This window comes from Haliotis asinina, chromosome 13 (assembly GCF_037392515.1).
Source record: "Haliotis asinina isolate JCU_RB_2024 chromosome 13, JCU_Hal_asi_v2, whole genome shotgun sequence".
NCBI lineage: Eukaryota > Metazoa > Mollusca > Gastropoda > Lepetellida > Haliotidae > Haliotis > Haliotis asinina.
In genome coordinates this window covers 4,846,111-4,868,773 of record NC_090292.1, presented here as the reverse complement: position 1 = coordinate 4,868,773, position 22,663 = coordinate 4,846,111, and the positions used below count along the sequence as shown (strand labels likewise).

The window sequence follows — 22,663 nt, the reverse complement described above, 5'->3', positions numbered from 1 at the left end:
CAGTGCTCCATATTGGAGATGGTGCATCTATGGCATATTGTAGTGTATGTACGATTTTGGTTCATATAGCCCTCCCCTTGCTCGAAAGATTCACGTACAGCATTCGCTATATTGGAAACTACAATAGATGCTGTTCCTTTTTCTCCACTGGTGCAATACACGGCTCCTTCTCTTTCGACACAGTCTTTTCGCTGAAGATAGCCAAATATGTATATATTGTCCACAAACCTGGGTAGGCCTTCCAGTGGTTGGAGGTTTGTTTTGCCTAGATTGCCATGGGCAATGTCTGGTAGAAGATTGCTTCCCACAGTATTTTCCAGTAGGAGGTGGTATGCCACCGCTTTTTCGACTCGCAAGCCCATATTTTTGAAAGCTGCTTTGGTTGCCATATTTCTGGAAATATAGATAGGTTGCTGTATACCTACTTGGGCACCAATATCTAACTGGAAAATCTTGAAACACAACTGGGTTGCCAAAACTCATAGTACCCTGCAGGTTTTAAGGCTCTTGTAACTTTTCCAAATACCAATTGGCTTACATCCTCAACGTCTATGTTTCTTTGAACTTCCATCTTCTTCCCTCTCAAATATTTCCCAAAAGCATGCTCAGTAGGTGTGAATTGTAATTGTATTGGGGCTTGTTCCCTTAGTAATACAATGAGCTCAGACTTCCCCATGCGAGAGTAATTTCGCAATCCCCTTTCACGTGCTTGTAATTTCAATTTACGTATCGTAGGCATATTGCAGGATTCATACCTCATGTAAATCATTTCTCTAATAGGTTGTCAGCTGATGCGAGACCATGCACTGCTGTGACCCAGTTCATTTAAACATTTGCGTAGTAAAGTTAAAAGCCCCACTGTGAGCTTCTACGAATGGGAGACGAGTTGTGTCATTTTGGGTTTAGTGTTTTGAATAGGAGTCTATATCTTTGTTATTGATATTAATTAGTAGGTTAGTTAATGGGGGGTCGAAAAACCCCATTAATTATACTACTCTGATTACTGTGCAACAATGACACTTACTGATTACTGTGCGACCATAAGTGGATCATGACAAGGGTCTGATCCCCAAAGAGTTCATAATATTACGACCTATCGTAGCTCTATAGTGTAAAGTAGGCTTACCAATTCGTAACGCTGCGAATGCTTTGTGAGTCAGGATCCATAACTTAAAGACATAACACATGAACAACAAACAAACAGAAGGTTCTGTCACTGATTTATTAGGAGCAACTGGCACAAAAGGGCAAGTTGATAAAGTCCGTTAGTAACACCACAACATTCCAGCGATATCACAGTTTCGATAACCCTGAAATGGGCTCCAAACACTAAATGGATGATGGAAATTAAACTTGGGTCTGAGGAGTATCTCAAAGGCTTCATTCTCAAAGGTAGATTATGGTTCTAACAACTTTAAGATATCCATCCACAGATTTATATTCGGAACATCCTCGGCACATACAGAGAAACATATAGGGAAAGTGGGAAAGTACAAGTTTATCTATGTCCAGGGTTTCCTTCAAGATGCCGTACATACCTTGTGAAGAAACCCGGAAAAGAATAGAGGACCACTTTCATGTGTCCCCTTATTTGTATACATAAGGTAGGTGTTTCAACTGAGGTTGTAAGCCTATACAATACACCATCACGTTATCCAGGTGCCCAGGCGTCCCTTCAAAAATTTTCCTTAGAAAATCCAAAGCCGAAAGATTCGCAGTGTCGTTTGATAACTTTTGCCAAAACAGGGTTCCCACAGAAGAACACCTTCACTTGCCCTTTCTTCTCAGTGTCAATGTTGGTGAACAGCTGCAAGAAAGGACAGACGAAGTCAGTGTTTAATGCTTATGAGGACGTTACAGAAGGACACAACATCTGTTTCGTATAAGGGTGGATAAGGCCGAAGACCTGGGTTCGATTCCCAAATCTGTCAAAGACGATTTCGGATGTCCCATATCGTGATATCGTTGGAATATTACTAAAAGAGGTGACGAAAATAAACTCATTCACTCTATGCAGTCTCAGATTGTCAACTTGCCTTTCAGAAAAATGTTGTACATTAAAATACAGCAATTTAGTTTCTTCGTCAATGTACAAATATATAATTTCACGCCTCACTACCTTCTTGAAGTCTGGCCTCCCCGGCTGTGTGCGTGTCTTTAGCCCCGTCAACAGATCCTTGTCTTGTTTCTTATGGATGAGGTCCAGGGCCATCTGTAAACCGATTCCTTTCAGGTCAGTCTTGTTAAGCGCTGCCGTCATGTACATGTGCATCTCGATGAAGTTGCCCAGCCCGCCTTCCATAGTCTGTTCCATTTCTAACTGAGCGAGGAGACTGACGAACCACTCGAAGGCCTTCTGGTCACGGTTGATCCAGATGAAGTCGACCTTGAAAAACAGGAAACAAAAATGCCTTGAAATCATTCATAGTCATGCGATAGGAAGCCACCTTTAAACTGGTGAGTGACAGCATGAACGACGAGTGGGGCCATCTGATCTTGATCCAGATGAAGTCGACCTGGCAATATTATCAATTCGTCATTAACAAAATATATTGGCTCGTGTGTTAGTGATATTTCTCATGAACGAACTGTACAGACAGTTAAGGTATTAGATATGGCATATTGGACAAGTGGTCCTGAAGTTGGCTGTTACAGAAACCTCCCATCGTGTGGGTCGCGCATCAATTTAGCGCTTCAACCCCAGAATAAACTTGTAAACCATAGGAATTTGTATATATTAACTCCAGTCTGAAATGGTAAATGCCTTTGTGTGTCGGAATGGAGAAAATGGTCGAACCAAAAGTAGAATAAACGAACCCAGAAGGTGCGAGTTGGTCCCACTTCCGGAATCAAGGAATTCGTTTATTTTCTCTGGCTTTATAATTAATATATATCGTTTTATTCAGCACCGCCTGTTGTCAATTCATGGTTCAGAATCAACCCAGTCTAAGCAAACTTAGCCTCAGTTCTTTCCGTTACACTCCACTACTGAGTCTAACAAAACCTTATGGGAGGTCGCGACAAGTAGCCATTGAGACTGACCAGTCAGAACACAGCTTACCAAATCGCGAAAGTGGACATCCCCGAACGATTCCGAATGCTATCACCGCTTCCGGGTGATGCACACGACGCACGTTACAATCATGACAATGGTGAGTACACAGTCGCTGAAAATACTGTTTTTGGCAATATTCAAGGATGTCATCATGAGGAAATATTAGCTAATGGTAACCGTGTCAACAGAAAGACCCCAAGCGTATATACTGCAGGTCAAATTACTGTGTTATATCCGGATTTTTTGTTTGTGTAGAGATTTGTATCAGTGACCCGAATATTTCGTAAGTCCTTCCGATCCCCAAGTAGCAGCCGTTGTGTGATTGGTTAAATCTTTTTAACCGTCTCGCGTTTGATTGAAGGGTCGAGGTCGCATAAAGGTTACCTGACGCGACCTTCTACTAGGTTTTGTAAGACTCAGTGGTGGAGTGTAACCAATAACACTGAGACTAAGTTTGCTTAGACTGGAATCAACCAATCAAAGGTGTCCTCTATAGTGACCTGTCACCGTCATCGTCAACATACCGTCACTTTAGTGGAAGAACATCTCATTATTTTTGTTCCTTGATATTACCTGTAGTTAATGAATACACCACACTCTTTGCCAACAGGTGCTGTGAGGTAAAAGTGATGTTTTCATAACTAAATAAAGGAATGAAGGAAGGAAAGTATACACGAAGAACTAATAAATGAATAAGTGACAAAAGAAATAATGAAAGTTCGGAAAGAAAGAAATCCGTTTGATAGGTATGATACTACATGTGATAAGATTTAGTGCACGACTACATGACCTGACCTTCTTGAGGTTCATGACGTGTTCTGGCACTTCATCATACCAGGTGTGGCTGCATCTGGAGCAGCATCTCTTGTAGGCCTTGAACCTGTACATGATGCTCTGGAGGATGGAGGCAAAGGGAGTCACGCCGATACCAGAACCAATCAGGACAGCGTGCTCTGTCTCAAATATTGCCCTGGAACACGTGCCATAAGGTCCGTCGATGAAACACTGCAAGAGAAATGAGGACTGAGAGTGTCTGTCATAACGCCATCACTGTCTTGTCTTCTTAACTGATTGTACAGACCACACCGTTGATTTGCCGAGGGAAAGACGTGCACGTAACATCTATTTGACAGACGTTCGTTCAATGCCCTCTAGAACACTTTGTTAAAAAGATACAGCATAATAATTTTGAATATTTATAAGTATTTATAAAGCACTTTCCTAATTTCATACCACTCCCGGATAACCAAAGCTTTCAGTGAAAGGAAAGAGGGTTAATAGTTATTTAGTTATCCCAGCGGGTACCCATTTTCTGCTGGAAGAACAGAGGCAAAGTTCAAAGATTACCTTTGTACATTTTTTAGGGGATTGTTTTAAAGGGGCTAATTCGCTCCAAACAGTACAGCGAAACACATTTTGCCAATAGGTACATACATAGAGGTGTCAGCTTTCATAGAGGTGTCAGCTTGCATAGAGGTGTCAGCTTACATATAGGTGTCAGCTTGCATAGAGGTGTCAGCTTACATATAGGTGTCAGCTTATATAGAGGTGTCAGCTTATATAGAGGTGTCAGCTTACATAGAGGCCTAAGCTATATTTGCAGGGTGTACTTATATCGAGGTGAAAGTGTTCACAATGGACAGGTCGCGGCCACATGGTAGGTGGAAAGTTACAGAGTGCACCCTGAAACAGACCCTTACCCGCACGTGCAGATCCTTGTGTGTTACCCCGCGCTCTCGTTTCTGTGGAATCAAAGCTGCGGACTTAATTATGCACTTCAATCGTGAAAACGTATGGACGTTTGGTATAGTTTAACTCCCAGCAACGACAACGCCCATTTTAGCACACACACGGACACGCACACGCACATGCACACACATAGAGACACACACACACACCATCCCAGCTGTCAAGCTCATACTCCTTACAACTCCTCACTCACTCACTCACTCACTCGTTCACTCACCCACTTACCATTTACAGTCACTTTGCCAGTATATATTCGACCACAGTTAACAAATATCGGATTATTATTAACGCCTAAATAGGCATGGCCATACGTACCCGGTTATTGCCGGTTTCTGAGCGTAGTGAGCCATGAACAGTGTTCACCACATGCAAAACAATGTTAGTCAATGCTAAATGTTGACAATGAACAGCTTCAACAGCTGCTGTTGCATGTATCAAACCCAGAAAAAAGATAAACCAACAACTTGAAATGAGACTTGAGACTAAAATGTGGCGGCTTCAAAAATGGACTTTCTACCGTTATCCAGTATGAGGACGCTGTCTTGCACTTGGTGGGATTGTAAACAGTGGAAGCTGTCAAAACCGGCATCTGTCCAACCCGGCAAGGTGTCAACACAAGAATAAAACCTCAGTCCCGTCACTGGTTTGAATATTCATCATCTCTACAATCCGCTGTCTAAACTGGATTATTTCTGAGTGCCGGTTTAGAAAGCTTCAACTGTATTTGTATTGCGTATGCAATTGATTAATATGGCATCACATGTTATACACATATCAATATAACTCACAAAACTAATTATCTGCAGCTAAAAACGTTAAATGAACTCATACTCAGGAAACATACTATAAGCTATATAATTATGTGTAATGTATTAACTTTTGTATAAGTGTAACTTTATTTAACATAAATCAAACATATTTTTGCCATATTTGTAAAATGAAATATACTACCCATCAAAAGTTTAACCTCACTAGTGTAAATGTTGCCACTTATTTAAGTCGACTGTTCTAAACGAGATTTTGCAAAATATTCCATACTGTTTAAAGGTACCGTTTACACATGAAGCGAGGTACTGTAAAACAAATTCACAACTTTGAAAAGATTTGTGTCATGAGTTCACCAAATGATGAAACGCAGTGAAAATTGGTGAATTCTTCACAAAACATAACACTCAAACGGAGTTGGTCACATGCACAATATGCGCACATGCTTTTCAGCAATTTCATGCATGATCCTCCTGTAGTTCATCTGCATAAGGTTTGCAGTTGGTTCCCCCGAGTTAGTGGCGAAATCCATCTTCGATGTAACATGTATGTACATAACATAATTCCCTTTGTTGGACTTGTAGGTTTAGTTAACATTGACTTGACAATGGGACTGGCAAAGTGGGAACGTCTCACTCACTCACTCGGCAATACCTGGGAGCATTTACATACTTTCAAAAAAAGAAACGCACAGACGAGTAATGAGAAATCAGTTGCGAAAATGTTGTATTTTCAAGCATGTATGTCTCGTCCATAAATAGACTTTAGTGCATGAAATTGTACACCAGTTTAGAAGACGTGAATGTCTATACAACCAAGTGGATACGTTTACATAACGGAGACGCTGAGCGTGACAGTCATCCGTATAAAGGTGTTTGATCGTGACTTGCAAGTCACACTCACTGTGTAGCGATACTATATGTATGGGCTTACCTTAAAGGGGATCTTCGGCGGTGTTGAAGGTAAAGTGGCGTGGAGCGTCATGGGTTTCTTGTCATCAGTTATAGCAGTGTGGCTCTGAGGGTCGACTGGGGACAAGGAACCTTGCAATAAACCGACCCAGTGAGTCAGTATGGTTTTACGCCGCTTTTTTGCAATAGTACAACAATATGACTGGAGTGAGTGAGTTAAGAGTTACGTCACTGTTAGCAATAGTCTAGCAATATAGTGACACTGAGTGAGTATTTTTTTCTTCACTGTTTTTAGTAATTATTACTGGCCAGGGGCTCCTTTCACGAAACAACCTTTATTAAGGTTAACCTTAACTTCCATTCTTTAACATTGCACTAAGGCTACCTGAGTGACTCACGGTCAGTATAAGTGTGACCATGCCAGCAACTAACTTCTCATTCCATTCTACTTTTCTCTGTGCAGAGTTGCGTCCCTTGGACAAACCAGAATGTAAGGACACTGTGTTCGAATCCCAGTTCAAACCGATTTTGTTTCTGTGTTTGTCAGCTCTGTACCCACGATTTCGGGTTTCACCTGTGGTAAACGTCTCTCGGCATCACTTGGGGCGTTGCTCAGATATGCTGTTGTGATACAGCGGGAATAATTTTGGAGTTAAACTCACTTACGAACACTCTCTAACACGCCACAAAAAACTCCGAAAAAACGAAAACATACGTCCATTGAGGTCAGCGGTGGAGCGTCTGCTTTCGTCGTAGTCATTGAAATACTCGTATAATTTGTTTGTCCAGTGACCAGCAGATCGCACGTGCACCCACAGCTTGCCTATGGACACAGGAAACAGAGGTCAAGGAAACATCCGATCAATGTCAGAATCGGTATAGATCTTTATCGCGTGTGATATATCACACCTAGATATGTACAGACACAACAAGTCAGTATGGTGTCACCCTCTCGGCAGATGTATACGACCGATGTCTTTCGTTTGACTGTCTGTTTTTGGTCGATCAAAATCATTTGTCTGAGAAAATATTGCCACTGTATGCCACATAGATATATATTTGCTCACGGGTTTGTTTTGCTGCTATAGATGAAAAACATAACATATTTGTCTCCATACAAAATTTGGTTTAAGGTGAGACAAGCTTCCAAATCAGTTGCCTTTTATTGGAAGACCTACCCTCCAGTTGAAGGGTGTTGCTTTTGAAGACCTACCTTCCACTTCTCGGGTGCTATTCTGGAAAACCTACCCTCAAGTTGAAGGGTGTGGTTCTGGAAGACCTACCTCCCAGTTCCAGGGTGTGGCTCTGAAAGACGTACCTCCCAGTTCAAGGGTGCCGTTCTGGAAAACCTACCTCCCAGTTCAAGGGCGCTGTTCTGGAAAACCTTTCTCCCATCTGAAAGGTGCTGATTATTGGAAAACCTACGTCCCAGCAAAGGGTTTTTTATATGGAGACCTACCTGCCATTTCTGGGGCGCTGCTGATGGTGAAGGGATGCCATTCATGCTTAGCAATGTCTGGAATCTGTAGGAACACGTAGTCCCCAGGTCGGTACTTCATATTGGGAGGCTTTGTGATGACAAGATGGGTCACCTGGAGCAAGTTAAGGATCATTTCAGTAGAACATGTCACCCAGTCTCGGCTTAACGTCAACTTGTTGAGCAAGAACATATGCTCTTTATGCATGTCACATATCTGCATTCCACAACGCGTTTGTACTTCTAAGACCCTTGTACTTCCAAGACACTTGTACTTCCAAGACACTTGTACTTCCAAGACACTTGTACTTCGATATCAACGTAGGATTATTGTAGGGCGACTATTGTTTTGTGAAAGAGCTCTCTGTACCTACTTGTTTTGTCCAACAATACAGCGTGAGACATCAACGCATGTACACTCTTCAAGAAAGGAAACGCAAGACCCAAATATCAGTGAAAATTTGGCGTTTTTCAAGGACGTGAAGATCAGCGGACGCGTAGATCAAAGTTACATGAATGGAATTTTGTGGAGCAATGCATTGCTATCTTGTCCATATTTCAGGAGAATTAGAGTCATCACAGTCATTACTGCTGTCCACCAGGTCGTGTTGAAATCAGTACCTCGTATCAGACACCACCTGGGTACAGATCGCATCAGTCGCTGGATGTTTTGTTGTGCAATCCTTCTCCATTCCTCCTGCAGCATATGGAACAGTGTTGAAGATTCTGTAGTGGATTACGACGTCGAGCTATCTGTCTATCGATCTGATCCCAAAGGTCATGTAGGTGGGTTCCCTGAATGTACCGATCTTGGGCAGATGTGGTGGCTCCTGGTCTTCTTGATCTTGGACGGTCATTTGTCAAATTTGTTTGACGAAATCGATCCCACAATCGAGTTATTGTGCTGGCATGAACGTTGAAAATCACCTCATTGTTTGATTTGCCACCTTGCAATCGTCCAATTGCCTGATTTCAATCGGCAGTGTTGAGACGTCCCATTTTCGTGTACAGTACTTGCAAAGATCGTAGATGAAATTGTAAGATTCATTTGGGTCTTTATAATCACATGTTGTACTCATGCTTTGCACGTGAGAAACACTTTTTGTGCCTGATATTCGTGCTGCATGACACCGACGCACATCATAATAAAACCGTTCGAAATCATTTTTTTTTTATAAATCATTATCAAATGGAGAAGACAACAAAAGGCGAGCGTATCCACTGTAAAGGCAAGTGTTCAGCCGCCAAAACACACTGTAACGTATCCTACAAGTCAGTATGGGAATCTGCACACGACATCCTCAAATCACCGATGCTCTAATTTGGAAATATCATATTGATAGACCTTGTAATGACAAAATTAATATTGGTAACCTTTAGCTGAGAGGTTTGTGAGTAGAGTATATTCAAGAGGTCATCTATAGCAATTCTCATCTCCAGTTTGTATTGTCTTTTTATGGATCACCAAACTGGACCTATACTTTCTTTTGCCTCCTTATTTATATATTCTGATTTTGAGTGCCAATGAAAAGTGTGGGCTCAGTAAGGTACCAGCATACCTGAGATGGTAGAAGGTTAACTTCTGTTATGAACGTTTGGCCGTAGGCGATTCTCTTGATCACTTTAGACCTGAACAGTTTCTCCAGAATAAACATGGTACCGGGCACTGAGAACCACTTCCAGAAGTGACGCCCGTGAAGAATCAGCAATATCCAGAAGGCCACGTACAACATGTGCGTCCAGTAGAACACCTGAACAGAAAGTGCATGTGAGTGAACGAGGTAACTGCATTCCATCAATGCTGCGCTGTGTCTGGTTCATGAGAGAAGAAACCTTCAGTAACATTAGTGCTGTTTAGTTATCCAACATGATATGATGATCACAAACAAGGAACTATATTTAGGACGACAAGGGATTTAAACTAGGGGTCAAACGCGTATCCGCGTTTCAGAAAAACAGCGATCGGTAATCTTGACGCAAAACGATAAATAAACGAGCAAATTTTGTTTTGAAACGAATCGGCAGTTTTGCAGCTGTGATCAACTCGGAGAGATTACAGAGAGAACACCATTCGAATCATTTACTTGCAGCAATGACCCAAAAGGAGAGGATGGTTCAATCGTTTGCAGCCAGCGTCTTTAGAGTGCACCATTGTGACAGGCAGATACCAGATCCACAACAGTTACTCGTGTATTGCACGTTTAACGCTTTTAAGAGATGTTTCGTAGATTGCTGATCACCTGAGACGTTAGCAGGTATCTGATAGATCTCTGTACAAGTCTGCCATAAAGAAGCCATGTTCGTGTACCTGAAAATAGCCACCCCTCCTTACAAAGGACATGGAACAGATGAACATGACGACGAAGACGACGACGAGCAGAACACCAGACAGGGGAGCGAAGCCGGCCACCCAGCCGATGTTGGCCTCAGTGGTGAAGATGAAGACAGGCACGGTCAGGTTGAACTGACTTTCGGCAACCAAGACTGCAATGACAAAATGGCGTCTGAAATACGTCACAATATGTCCATTACACTGTTGCCAAACCATCCGAGGAGTTCTAGCCTGATACCGCAATGCTCTTGTCACGTGACGGCGACCAGAACATAAACCATGCCCTTAAATGAATGATGAACCGAAAATTCAAGTTCATAAATTTCGAATTACGAATGCCGTATGTAGCGATTCCAAAGCACGCTCTGGAAATCGTCCTTCTAATCGTTAACTTATATGTAAGGCTGCAGTCAGTCAGTCAGTCAGTCAAACAGTCAGTCAAACTGTCTGTCAAACAGTCACTCAGTCAAGCAGTCAGTCAAGTATTCAGTCAGTCAAGCAGTCATGCAGTCAGCCACTAAGTCGGACAAGCAGTCATGCAAGCAGTCATGCAGTCAGTCACTACGTCAGTCAAGCAGTCATGCAGTCACTAAGTCAGTCAAGCAGGAGAGCGAGCAATCACTAAGTCAGTCAAGCAGTCATGCAGTCAGTCACTAAGTCAGTCAAGCAGTCACGCAGTCAGTCACTAAATCAGTCTGCCAAGCAGGAGAGCAAGCAATCACTTGTCATGAATGCCTACATAAATGTTTGGGAGTTTCATTATTATCATTATTATCAACAAAAAGTAGTGTGTAGACTTTTTGCGTTCTTACTTGCGTTCCCAATATGCAAGACGGTATGCACCACTGAAAACAGCAATATCAAAAAGCCCGTCAGTTTATGAAATATTATGTGTTGATCCAGCGGAAGCACGTGGCTAACAGGCGTCGCGCGCAGCCAGGTAATGCACTTCCGCAGCATGAGGACAACTATGAAGGTGCAGTCGAAGTTGAGACAGAGGCCGCATCCTCTGGCCACAATGATGCACCAGTTGGATGCGCGGTAGTTCCAGCAGCCCACAGCAAGCAGGATGCAGTTGAGAAGGATCAGGCCGGCGAAGAAAGCTATCTTCCGGAGGTTATTGAAGAAATACGACTTCGAGAAGTAGTATTGGAGTAGCGTCCCTTTGTGGGGTGCGGGTGTGGGTTTCAGCCATTGGTCCACGCTTCAAAGTAAAGAATGTTGTGGGTGAGTTAATGGATTAAGAGAAAAGGCCGACAATCATATTACACTGGGTTGCCTGGCTTTAAGCAACAGTCACGACTGTCCTAAGGCTGATTCATGGTATATGAGATGTGGTCACCTTAGCATAAAAACATAAATTTCTACAGCGGCACTTGTCGTCGTAAGTCCGTGTGACGTCCCCATATTTGCTTGCCAGTCGGGCTAGCTATGCCGGAAAGTTACAAGGCCACAAAATAATTCACTAGCCCGACATTTGAATGTAGACACTACTTTAGTTGCTAATATGATGAACATTTTTATCAAGCCATAATCTTGCATGATTTAAAAGTGTATTATAGCTTAATTTAACTTATATGTTTACAAACTAAACCAATGAAAATTCACTAGCCAGTCGCGAGCCATCGGCTAGCGGACCGGAGGTTGTTTCGCACACTGATCACAGCGTATCAGTTTCATGCTGTAGAAAGACCCGAAGTAACTGTGTACTGTCCGTGACAGTTTGAGTTGCGTTCTGATGGACGTGTGAGCAGAGATGGATGGTGAGTGAATGTCCACCAAAACAACGCGGAGCCAACTATATTATCTACAATATTTACCCGTTCATTCTCGGGTGGAGAAGGGGTGATGGGATTGGACATCATCTGTAGTCTTTGTCTTCCTCCCAAACTGGGGGCGGGGCTTCGCGAGTTGGCGCAAGGCTAATGACCCAATCGGGGGCGAGCCCACGTGTGACCGGGTGTATGAACCTTGTGTCACAGTTTGCATTTTTTATGTTGCAAAGCACCCATCATAAATTACTAATTTTTTTCCCTAACAGCTTGCCATACAGTTGCGCTGGCTGCCGGCGGGTACATCCGGGGCTCTGGCACATGCTGCTACTGCAGTGTGTGCACTGAGGAGCTATAAAAGCTGCATGTGCCATGTGCCCAGCACACACCATGCTGGCAGTGGCAGCTCGCAACTACGTCGTGTAATTTCACTAATTACAGGTTTATGGCACGTTTCGGCAAGTGGCGTTGATTAAAATCATTGAACACAAGCCCAATGGCCCTGTTATAACAAACCTGCGACACTTGGAGTCGACTTTGTGTGAAGACTTTCAGTCTTGTCACAACCCCTAGTGTACCGTACACAACGCTGTGCACCTAGAAGAACCCGCGAACATGTTGATGAAGGACTGAATGGTTGAATACGTTCAAAATCCTTGTTGTGGGCACAGCAACATGCAGTACACTTGTTCACTTACTATGTGTACCAGTCCACACAGTTGTGAATGGGTACCTCGTAAGGATGGGAATGTCACACCAACTTGGTTTGCCAAGAAGATCTGCGATCCCCATGGAGTGGAGATTGATAATACGAACCAGTGCCGTTGAGACTGATATCCTATGATAGAGAGAAAGCATAAATCGCCTGTAAACAGCATAGATGAACCATGTGAATAGCCGTGGTGGCTTTACGTTCACCCAGAAACACGCGTACCTCAGACATAGGTTCTCCTTTAATCCTGGATGTCTGTCAATCGCAGATTCCAATTCCTTAAAGGAAATTTCACCGTTGCAGTCTTCATCTGCTTCTTCAAACAATGCCTGAGTCAGCAATTCCAGTTCCTCCTCCCCCAGCTTCACCGAGCTCTCCACCATACACGACCGTAACGCCGTCCGTAACTCCTCTATGTCGATATAACCGTCACCTTGAAAGAACAACAGTCTATACGTTATGTGGATATAACCGTCACCTTGAAGGAAGAACATTGCATATGTTTTGTGAATATAACCGTCACCTTGAAAGAACAACAGTCTATACGTTATGTGGATATAACCGTCACCTTGAAGGAAGAACAGTCTATTATACGTTGTGTGGATATAGCCGTCACCTTGAAGGAAGAACAATGCATATGTTTTGTGGATATAACCGTCACCTTGAAGGAAGAACAATATATACTTCCTGTGGATATAACCGTCTCCTTGAAAGAACAACAGTCTATACGTTATGTGGATATAACCGTCACCTTGAAGGAAGAACAGTCTATTATACGTTATGTGGATATAGCCGTCACCTTGAAGGAAGAACAATGCATATGTTTTGTGGATATAACCGTCACCTTGAAGGAAGAACAATATATACTTCCTGTGGATATAACCGTCTCCTTGAAGGAAGGACAGTCTATACCTCCTGTGGATATAACCGTCTCATTGAAGGAAGGACAGTCTATACCTCCTGTGGATATAACCGTCTCCTTGAAGGAAGAACAGTCTATTCTACGTTATGTGGATATAGCCGTCACCTTGAAGGAAGAACAGTCTATTATACGTTATGTGGATGTAATCGTCACCGTGAAGGAAGAACAATGCACATGTTTTGTGGATATAACCGTCACCTTGAAGAAAGAACAGTGCATACGTTATGTGGATATAACCGTCACCTTGAAGGAAGAACATTGCATATGTTTTGTGAATATAACCGTCACCTTGAAAGAACAACAGTCTATACGTTATGCGGATATAGCCGTCACCTTGAAGGAAGAACAGTCTATTATACGTTATGTGGATATAATCGTCACCTTGAAGGAAGAACAGTGCATATGTTTTGTGGATATAACCGTCACCTTGAAGGAAGAACAGTGCATATGTTTTGTGGATATAGCCGTCACCTTGAAGGAAGAACAGTCTATCATACGTTATGTGGATATAACCGTCACCTTGAAGGAAGAACAATGCATATGTTTTGTGGATATAACCGTCACCTTGAAGGAAGAACAATGCATACGTTATGTGGATATAACCGTCACCTTGAAGGAAGAAAAATGCATACTTCCTGTGGATATAACCGTCTTCTTGAAGGAACAACAATATATAATTCCTGTGTATATAACCGTCACCTTGAAACAACAACAGTCTATACGTTATGTGGATATAACCGTCACCTTGAAGGAAGGACAGTATATACCTCCTGTGGATATAACCGTCACCTTGAAGGAAGAACAATGCATATGTTTTGTGGATATAACCGTCACCTTGAAAGAACAACAGTCTATACGTTATGTGGATATAACCGTCACCGTGAAGGAAGAACAGTCTATTATACGTTTTGTGGATATAACCGTCACCTTGAAGGAAGAACAATGCATATGTTTTGTGGATATAGCCGTCACCTTGAAGGAAGAACAATATATACTTCCTGTGGATATAACCGTCTCCTTGAAGGAAGGACAGTCTATACCTCCTGTGGATATAGCCGTCTCCTTGAAGGAAGGACAGTCTATACCTCCTGTGGATATAATCGTCTCCTTGAAGGAAGAACAATATATACTTCCTGTGGATATAACCGTCAACTTGAAGGAAGAACAATATATAATTCCTGTGTATATAACAGTCACCTTGAAAGAAAAACAATATATACTTCCTGTGGATATAACCGTCACCTTGAAGGAAGGACAGTATATACCTCGTGTGGATATAACCGTCACCTTGAAGGAAGGACAGTATGTACCTCCTGTGGATATAACCGTCTCCTTGAAGGAAGAACAATATATACTTCCTGTGGATATAACCGTCACCTTGAAGGAAGAACAATATATAATTCCTGTGTATATAACTGTCACCTTGAAAGAAAAACAATATATACTTCCTGTGGATATAACCGTCACCTTGAAGGAAGGACAGTATATACCTCCTGTGGATATAACCGTCACCTTGAAGGAAGGACAGTATGTACCTCCTGTGGATATAACCGTCTCCTTGAAGGAAGGACAGTCTCTACCTCCTGTGGATATAACCGTCTCCTTGAAGGAAGAACAATATTTACTTCCTGTGGATATAACCGTCACCTTGAAGGAAGAACAATATATAATTCCTGTGGATATAACCGTCACCTTGAAGGAAGGACAGTATATACCTCCTGTGGATATAACCGTCACCTTGAAGGAAGGACAGTATATACCTCCTGTGGATATAACCGTCACCTTGAAGGAAGGACAGTTACACAAACCCACATAGAAAACCACAAAGGTAGCCATATTATACAAACGCGTACAAGAATCAGTTACAGAAGATAATCATACAAACGCAAACAAGAGTCATTACAAAAAGTTATTACACTAAAGCATACAGAAAGCCATTACAGAAAGCCATTACAGAAAGCCATTACAGAAAGCCATTACAGAAAGCCATTACACAACCGTATACAAGAAGCAATAAGGAAGCCATCCTACAAACGCATACACGAAGTCATTACTAGATCCTTTAAACTAAAACATACAGAAAGCCATTACAGGACGTCACATATAAAACGCTTTGTTGAAGTCATTACAGTTAGCCATTACACAAATGCGAAGTCATTAAAGGAAGTCAAACAATCATTACTCAAAAGCATACAGAAAAGATGATACGAAGCCATTACAAGCCGTCATTACATGCCGCCATTTCATATTACCTGATGTCATTACATAAAGCTATTACACTATCTCATTACATGCAGTCATTACATCCTACCCCACGAGTACTCGGTTCGGAAGTGGGTGCTGACAGCCAGACAGGAAACATGTGCGCGCTTATTTACACCCTCACTCTATTAAGATGATACTCACCACTTTCGTCATACACATCAAAGAGGAACCTCAGTTTCTGTGTGGCAGTGCCATGTCTCAGACGTCTTGTGGCTGCCAGTAATTCCGAAACATCCACCGAGTTGCTGTTATCAGTGTCAAACAACTTGAAGAAGCGCCTGGCGAAGAACGACTGGAAGAGAAGGCAGTTATGTTAACTGGATCTCGACATGGTCATCTGTTGTTCGTACGATCTGGGTTCCATTCCAGATATGTGTTGCACCGTGGCGATAAATTACCAAAATAGAAGTTGGATCATTCATTCAGTCAGTCAGTGAGTCAGTCATTGTTATCCAAATAATAAATTCATGTTCAGCCGATAATTTGCAATTCTCCAGAAAGAAAATCTTTTTAAATAAATAAAGCTTCGCTGTGTACCATATGGATGTTATCCATAACGTATTGTGCTTTATGCATTGAAAGGTCTTTTGATAGTACATTACATGTTTCAAACATTGTGTACAGTTTATGCACAATGTACATTTTATGATTGTTAAAGACATTAATAACGGCACTTGAAATTCATTCAGATTATCACAGCCCTAAATATTTTGGTATAACTTTGTGGCATCGTGTGTTTTCCTGGTCGATATTCGTTCGCTTACAATGTGATTTACAGACATACACCATTACATTCACATCAGTACACGCACAGTCAGACACCCCACTACACATACAGACATATACCAACACACATTCACATAGACCAGTACACACATTAACGCACGCCTGTACACACATAAACGCACCCCAGTACACACACCAGTTCCCACAATCAGACACACGCCAGTACACACACCAGTTCCCACAATCAGACACACGCCAGTACACATAAACACACACACTAGTACACACTCACAGTCATACATACACCCTTACACACACACACACACCACTACACACACAAACACACGAACACTCACTGACACAGTACAGTCCATACACACCGACACGTACGTACATACGCATACAGTGCTTTCTCACACACACCAGCACCACACTCACACACACAGAGACACATATCGCACGCACACACACACACGTCAGATAAGCACATCACACAATACACACACACATACGTACACTATGGACAACTCACGTCTCTAACTCGGAGTGACCGTTTGAACGTGTTGTAGTCCATCTCTGTATCAAGGCCCACTGTCGTCAACATCTGACCCTCTAGTGACGCCACCACGTCCTGGACGCTGGACATTACAAACACACACCAGTACAAACACTTTAATTTGATAACTGCAGAAAACATTTTAGCAGAGCTGTAGATTTAGAGAGCTCCAACCACCCCATGAAGAAAAACTTCTTGGTATATTTATCACAACATTTCTGGGCTAGTTTCGCCCGTTCGTCAGGTGGATGACGCCACCACGTCCTGGACGCTGAATGAAAACGTCTTGGTTTATTTATCACAACATTTCTGGGCTAGTTTCGCCCTTTCGTCAGGTGGATGACGCCACCGGGAAGTTGTTATCCATCTTCTATTAACAATCCCACTTCTAAAATGCATTTGCAGAATCTCTCATCACCCGTGCACTTGTCTAATGTTGCAAAAGGACTCTGTTCCCCGACACCTCTCTCCAGCAGCCTATGACTTTGCCGGCTGCTGGTAAATACAACTTCAATCAATGGACGGGGGTAATTGGACTGGAGAGGACACGGGCAAATATCTGGAATACGCATACGAATACTGAGAGATAAAAGGAGAGGCAGACATAAATAGGTATAGATAAATAGAGGCATATATATATATGTGTGTGTGTGTGTGTGTGTGTGTGTGTGTGTGTGTGTGTGTCTGTGTGTCTGTGTGTGCCTGTGTGGGGGGGGGGGGGGGAGCGAAATAGAGACATAACAGAGAGAGATAAATTGAGAGAGGATGCAGCGAGTGCAAGAGGGTGCCGAGAGAGAAAGGGGAGAGAGGGGAGCGACCGAGAGAGAAAGACATGGGGAAGCGAGAGAGCGATAGAAGGGAGAGAGAGACACCCTTCTTTCATCATAAGAAGTCCGTTTACTGTAATAGCGATTTTGTCCATCGAATATTAATCTGTGTTTTCTGTTTAAATGAGAACTCAGTGAAGTTAATGGCTTACAGCTGGAGTGCATGCGCATGATTCTGTAACTTAAAGACGTGGTGAAAATATAGAATGTTCATCCTGCATGTAATACACAATAACAGAAGCCTTTCCTGCAGAGCAACATACGTAGTAGTTATGTGCTGAACCCCTTGCTCATCTGAGACACACTCAGACGGACCTGGAAGTGAAAACAACTTCGTTACTACTACACTAATGAAAGAATATTAATATTAATATCAGCGTCAATAATAAGCGTTAAAACCTGTACGTGTTCCGGAGAGGTATCACATGACCTCGGTGCAGAGTTGACCATCTTGTGTGTGGTACATCACTCGTGATTCCCTTGCCATCGCTAGACAGTGTCCTTCAAAAATATTTTAAACATCCGCTCAGCTGATGCGTCCATATCAATAAGAACTCATGGTTAGAGTGACCTAGAGCACGGCGAGCAAAGCAGAGTACATCCATAGAGTTGAGACGATTAATCACATGTCACAAAAATGTTTTTTTGTGGCGAAAAATGAAGATGCCTACGAGGCATGGTTTGATGAGAAAGAATTACCTTTTTAAACGAGATAAGTTCAGTAGCATACATATATATGTATTAGGCATACACAGAATTCTGTAATTCTGATTCGTTTGCAAAAGACGTCGCAAAAAGTAGAAATGTTCAACATACATGTTATGTAAATATAACAATAGAAACCCTCCTGCAGAGTCAAAACTAAACCTTCAAAACTAAATAGTAGATTAGTACTGTAATAACTGACAGTTTAAATGATAATTTCTGAACAAAATATAAATTACAAAATGGGATCATTGCACAAGTCTCTATGGTATAGTTAATACACTCTTCCAAAAAAGAAACGCGAAACTCAAATATCAGTGAAAATTTGGTGATATTCAATGACGTGTAGGTCAGCGGAAAACAAATATATATAATTGAAATCTTGTGGAGCAATGCATTGATATCATGTCAATATTTCATGAGAAATTCATGAGCCATTACTGCTGTCCACCCGGTGGTGAAGTCACTACCTCGTATGACCACCCCCGGCTGCTACCACTGCCCGACACCTCCTGGGTACAGATCACATCAGTCGCTGGATGTTTTGTTATGCAATCATTCTTCATTCCTCCAGCAGCATGTGGAACAACTGTTGAAGATTCCGTGGTGGTTAAGGGTACGTCGAGACGTACCCTTCTATCGATCTGATCCCAAAGGTGTTCGATTGGGCTTAGATCTTTTAATCTTTTTATGTCTTTTAACAGTCTAATATACGAAAACGTGATGTATCGTTTCAGGTTTTTCACATTGCTGTATAGTTTCATTGGTTACCCAAGATAGCACACCTGGCAGCTAATTGCATAATATGCATCATTCTTTTAAAATAGTTATTTAGTTAACCAATAATGAGCAATCAAACAATGTACTGGCGGTTAATCCTTTGACAGAAGGGTGTTGTTTTACATAGACACAGACACGACAGAGTGTATTCAGTATAGATTAGTAAATGTACACACATAAACACTACCTTTTGACAAATCCCCCATTTAAATCACCATAAAACTAATTAATCAATCAGCTTGTTATCGGTTAATCCTTTGATCGATCCAGACAAAAAAAATGCCAAATGGGGGCCTTTGTCGGGTAATCTAAGTGGCGTTACCACTAATTATACCTGTTATAAATTCATTAACTGAGCATCAAGTGAATAATGACAAATAACGTGTAGGTTTATATCACCTAACACGGATTACAACCTAGCGACACCAAGTGATTTTGACAGAATCGTCTATGAAAACAAGGGTTGTAACTCGAAAACTAGGCAAAGCAGGAGACAAAACAAAATGACAGTAGATTGTGAGAACATACAGCTTTCTTTTTTCTCAACAGCTTTCGCGATTTCAGGTTTGTACAAACCTGTAAACGAGATAGTTTAACCCCTGAAATGTACATGAATACTGCACAGACCCTCATTTCTATACCCACTATTACATCACGGAGACGCGCCGCTCTGATTGGTTGAAATTTCGTTTGCGGCTGAAAATTGTGCACTGTTGACAAAAAGGTCGATTTAAGGTAATTAAAGATCGAAATGAGCAGTTATAATGACGGGGTTTCATTTATAACGATGTCAGCAAGTGATTTTGCACTTGTACCCTATTAGAGTATATGTGACCTTTGACTTCAACGGATTTGTGACCCGAGTTCGGATTTGTGACAGGACCTCGCGTCACCATACCACCACAAATCAATACGTAATATTCAAACTATCTTAACATTTTCAAGGCAAGTAATTATTCCCACCTGCGGTCGTACGGTTTTAGAACGTCGACTAAGGAGCGCAACTTTGCACAGTGAAAGAACCAGTCGTGACCCGTCGACAAGTCCGACACCTGACCATGACCTGCGTATTAAATGATATAGTGTGCGTTTTAACAATATTCCATACATCACAAGTCGACCACAAAGGGCTCCCTAGTAGATAACAATATGGGATTCGAACTCTTCTTTAGCCCAACAAGCAAGCACTTCAACCACCTGGCCATCGTATACACATTCGGCATATGAAGTCGAGAATGGTTACAAATTCATGAAAGCAGGTCACCATTACTTCAAGGGGAACAGGTGCATTGTCAGGGCTAGCACACCAGATGTAAAGTGCGTTCAGCGGAGTTTAAAGGACTAGATACTGTACAGGTTCAGAGAATATATGAAAGCATAATTTTCACCTCATCACCACTCTTACTTCACTGAGCCAGTCCTGCTTCCTTTGTAGAATTTGTAACAAATTATAGAGGAGTTTAATGAGTTGTGGTGCACTTCAGCGAGCACAGATTGCTACTCACTGACGCATTTGTCGTCCTCAGGTTGAAGCGGGTACACTGTAAAAGTATCTGAATCGTCGTGTGGTCAAATATCTAATTAAAGTCAACATTTGGATGATGCATTGCGCGTTTTGAGTCGTCACAGTGTTCGCTCCGGATGCACAAACCCAACGGGGAATGTCTCTCCTATAGAAAGATACAGCTGACACACAGCTTGCAATTCCACCCATGGGTAGTTCTGTATAAGAAAATCATAAATTTAACCATGAGAGTTGGTAGTGTGTAGAAATTCGGAATATGAAGGGGTTGGGGCGTGTGGATGAAGAGGGGGGGGGGGAGGTAGTTGAAGGGGGAAGGGGATGTTACGGAGGGAGTAGCATAGACAATAGTGGAACCACTTCAATAGACAGTAGTGGAACCACTATTGTCTATGCTACTCGGGGGCTTGAAGGACATGAAGATGCTTAGGAAGATTGGACTGGACTGTGTGGTGTTAGGGAGTGGGGAGGGCTAAAGATTAAGGGGTTGGGCGGGGTGTAGATGTTTCGAGGGGGTGAAGGAAAATGGACTGTTTGCTGGGAGTTTATCTTTGTGTGAATATTCCCGGGGAGTATGGCAGACCTGAAAGGGGTTGGAATCTTACAGCTTCTCTTTAAAAAGCTTTAAATCATCGCCAGTTGCCATAAAAAAGCGCTGAGCATTTCCAGACAGTAAAGGGCATGGAAGGCCCCATTCTTGATCCTTGTGAAGAAGCGATTTAGAGTTGGTATTCTGGACCCATCGCAGGGCGACGGCAAACGGCATTTGGTGATCGGTGGAACTGAAAGATGGTATGAAGTGCAAACAACTGGATCCAAGACCGTCTGTGCTCGTAAACGCATGTGAGTACGATGCCAAAGGTTTGCAGCAGAATACAGAAAGGGGTCTTCTCAAAATGGCATAATTACTGCAAGACCACTGTCGTGAAGCAAACTGACAAATGCCTCTCTGACTGGAAAGCCACGTGACTTTTCCGTTCAGGAGAATCTGAATCGAGACTGGGTATTCTCTGGCGGTGACGCTTCACTGTTATTGGGGGCGAGGGACAGCATACACAGTGACTTCATGATTTCATAAACGGTCTGACGTCATCGATGACGCATCGCTGAATGTTGTCGCAAAATAAGCTGTGCCAATTCTTGCATATCACAACACACTTTGACGCTATCTCCTACCCAGAGTTCCATGCGGCCAACCAGCATTGTATCTATGCGACAGACCAGAAAGATGTAACGATTCGTCAAACCAGGCAGCAAGTATGGTCTCTGAGAAAACGATGCAGGCGGTTGGAAACATAAATATGTAGTGTCACAAACCTTACTAACGCAGTTGTAGAAGAATATTTACGCAACAGTATAAAACATTATGAAAACCTCGCAGAATCGCTTGAGTTATGCCAGTCTCAGCTTATTTATGAATATGTGCATATATTTCCAAACAACAGAAAAGTCCTTTCACGTGAATTAGCCTGTGGTAGTGATGTTATGCCAAGTCATCGCCTGCCTGTCTGCCTGCCTGCTTGTCTGTCGGTCTCTTTTTAAGCAAAAACGCTTTTTATGCAAGATACGCTTGATTGCCTTTTGTTA

General features: G+C 42.3%; 1 protein-coding gene across 1 annotated transcript; it reads right to left on the bottom strand.

Moving 5' to 3' along the window:
• Positions 1-1,211: 1,211 nt before the first annotated feature.
• LOC137259969 (NADPH oxidase 5-like) lies at positions 1,212-18,479 on the bottom strand. Its single transcript, XM_067797626.1, has 14 exons — positions 18,469-18,479; positions 17,219-17,324; positions 16,102-16,252; positions 12,996-13,206; positions 11,102-11,493; positions 10,266-10,441; positions 9,517-9,708; positions 7,940-8,072; positions 7,196-7,303; positions 6,503-6,612; positions 4,756-4,797; positions 3,851-4,060; positions 2,120-2,386; positions 1,212-1,807 (listed from the first exon to the last, which is right to left on the bottom strand). Exons 2-14 carry the CDS (start codon positions 17,288-17,290, stop codon positions 1,676-1,678), a joined length of 2,196 nt encoding a protein of 731 aa, XP_067653727.1. The 5' UTR covers positions 17,291-17,324; positions 18,469-18,479; the 3' UTR covers positions 1,212-1,675.
• Positions 18,480-22,663: the final 4,184 nt, after the last annotated feature.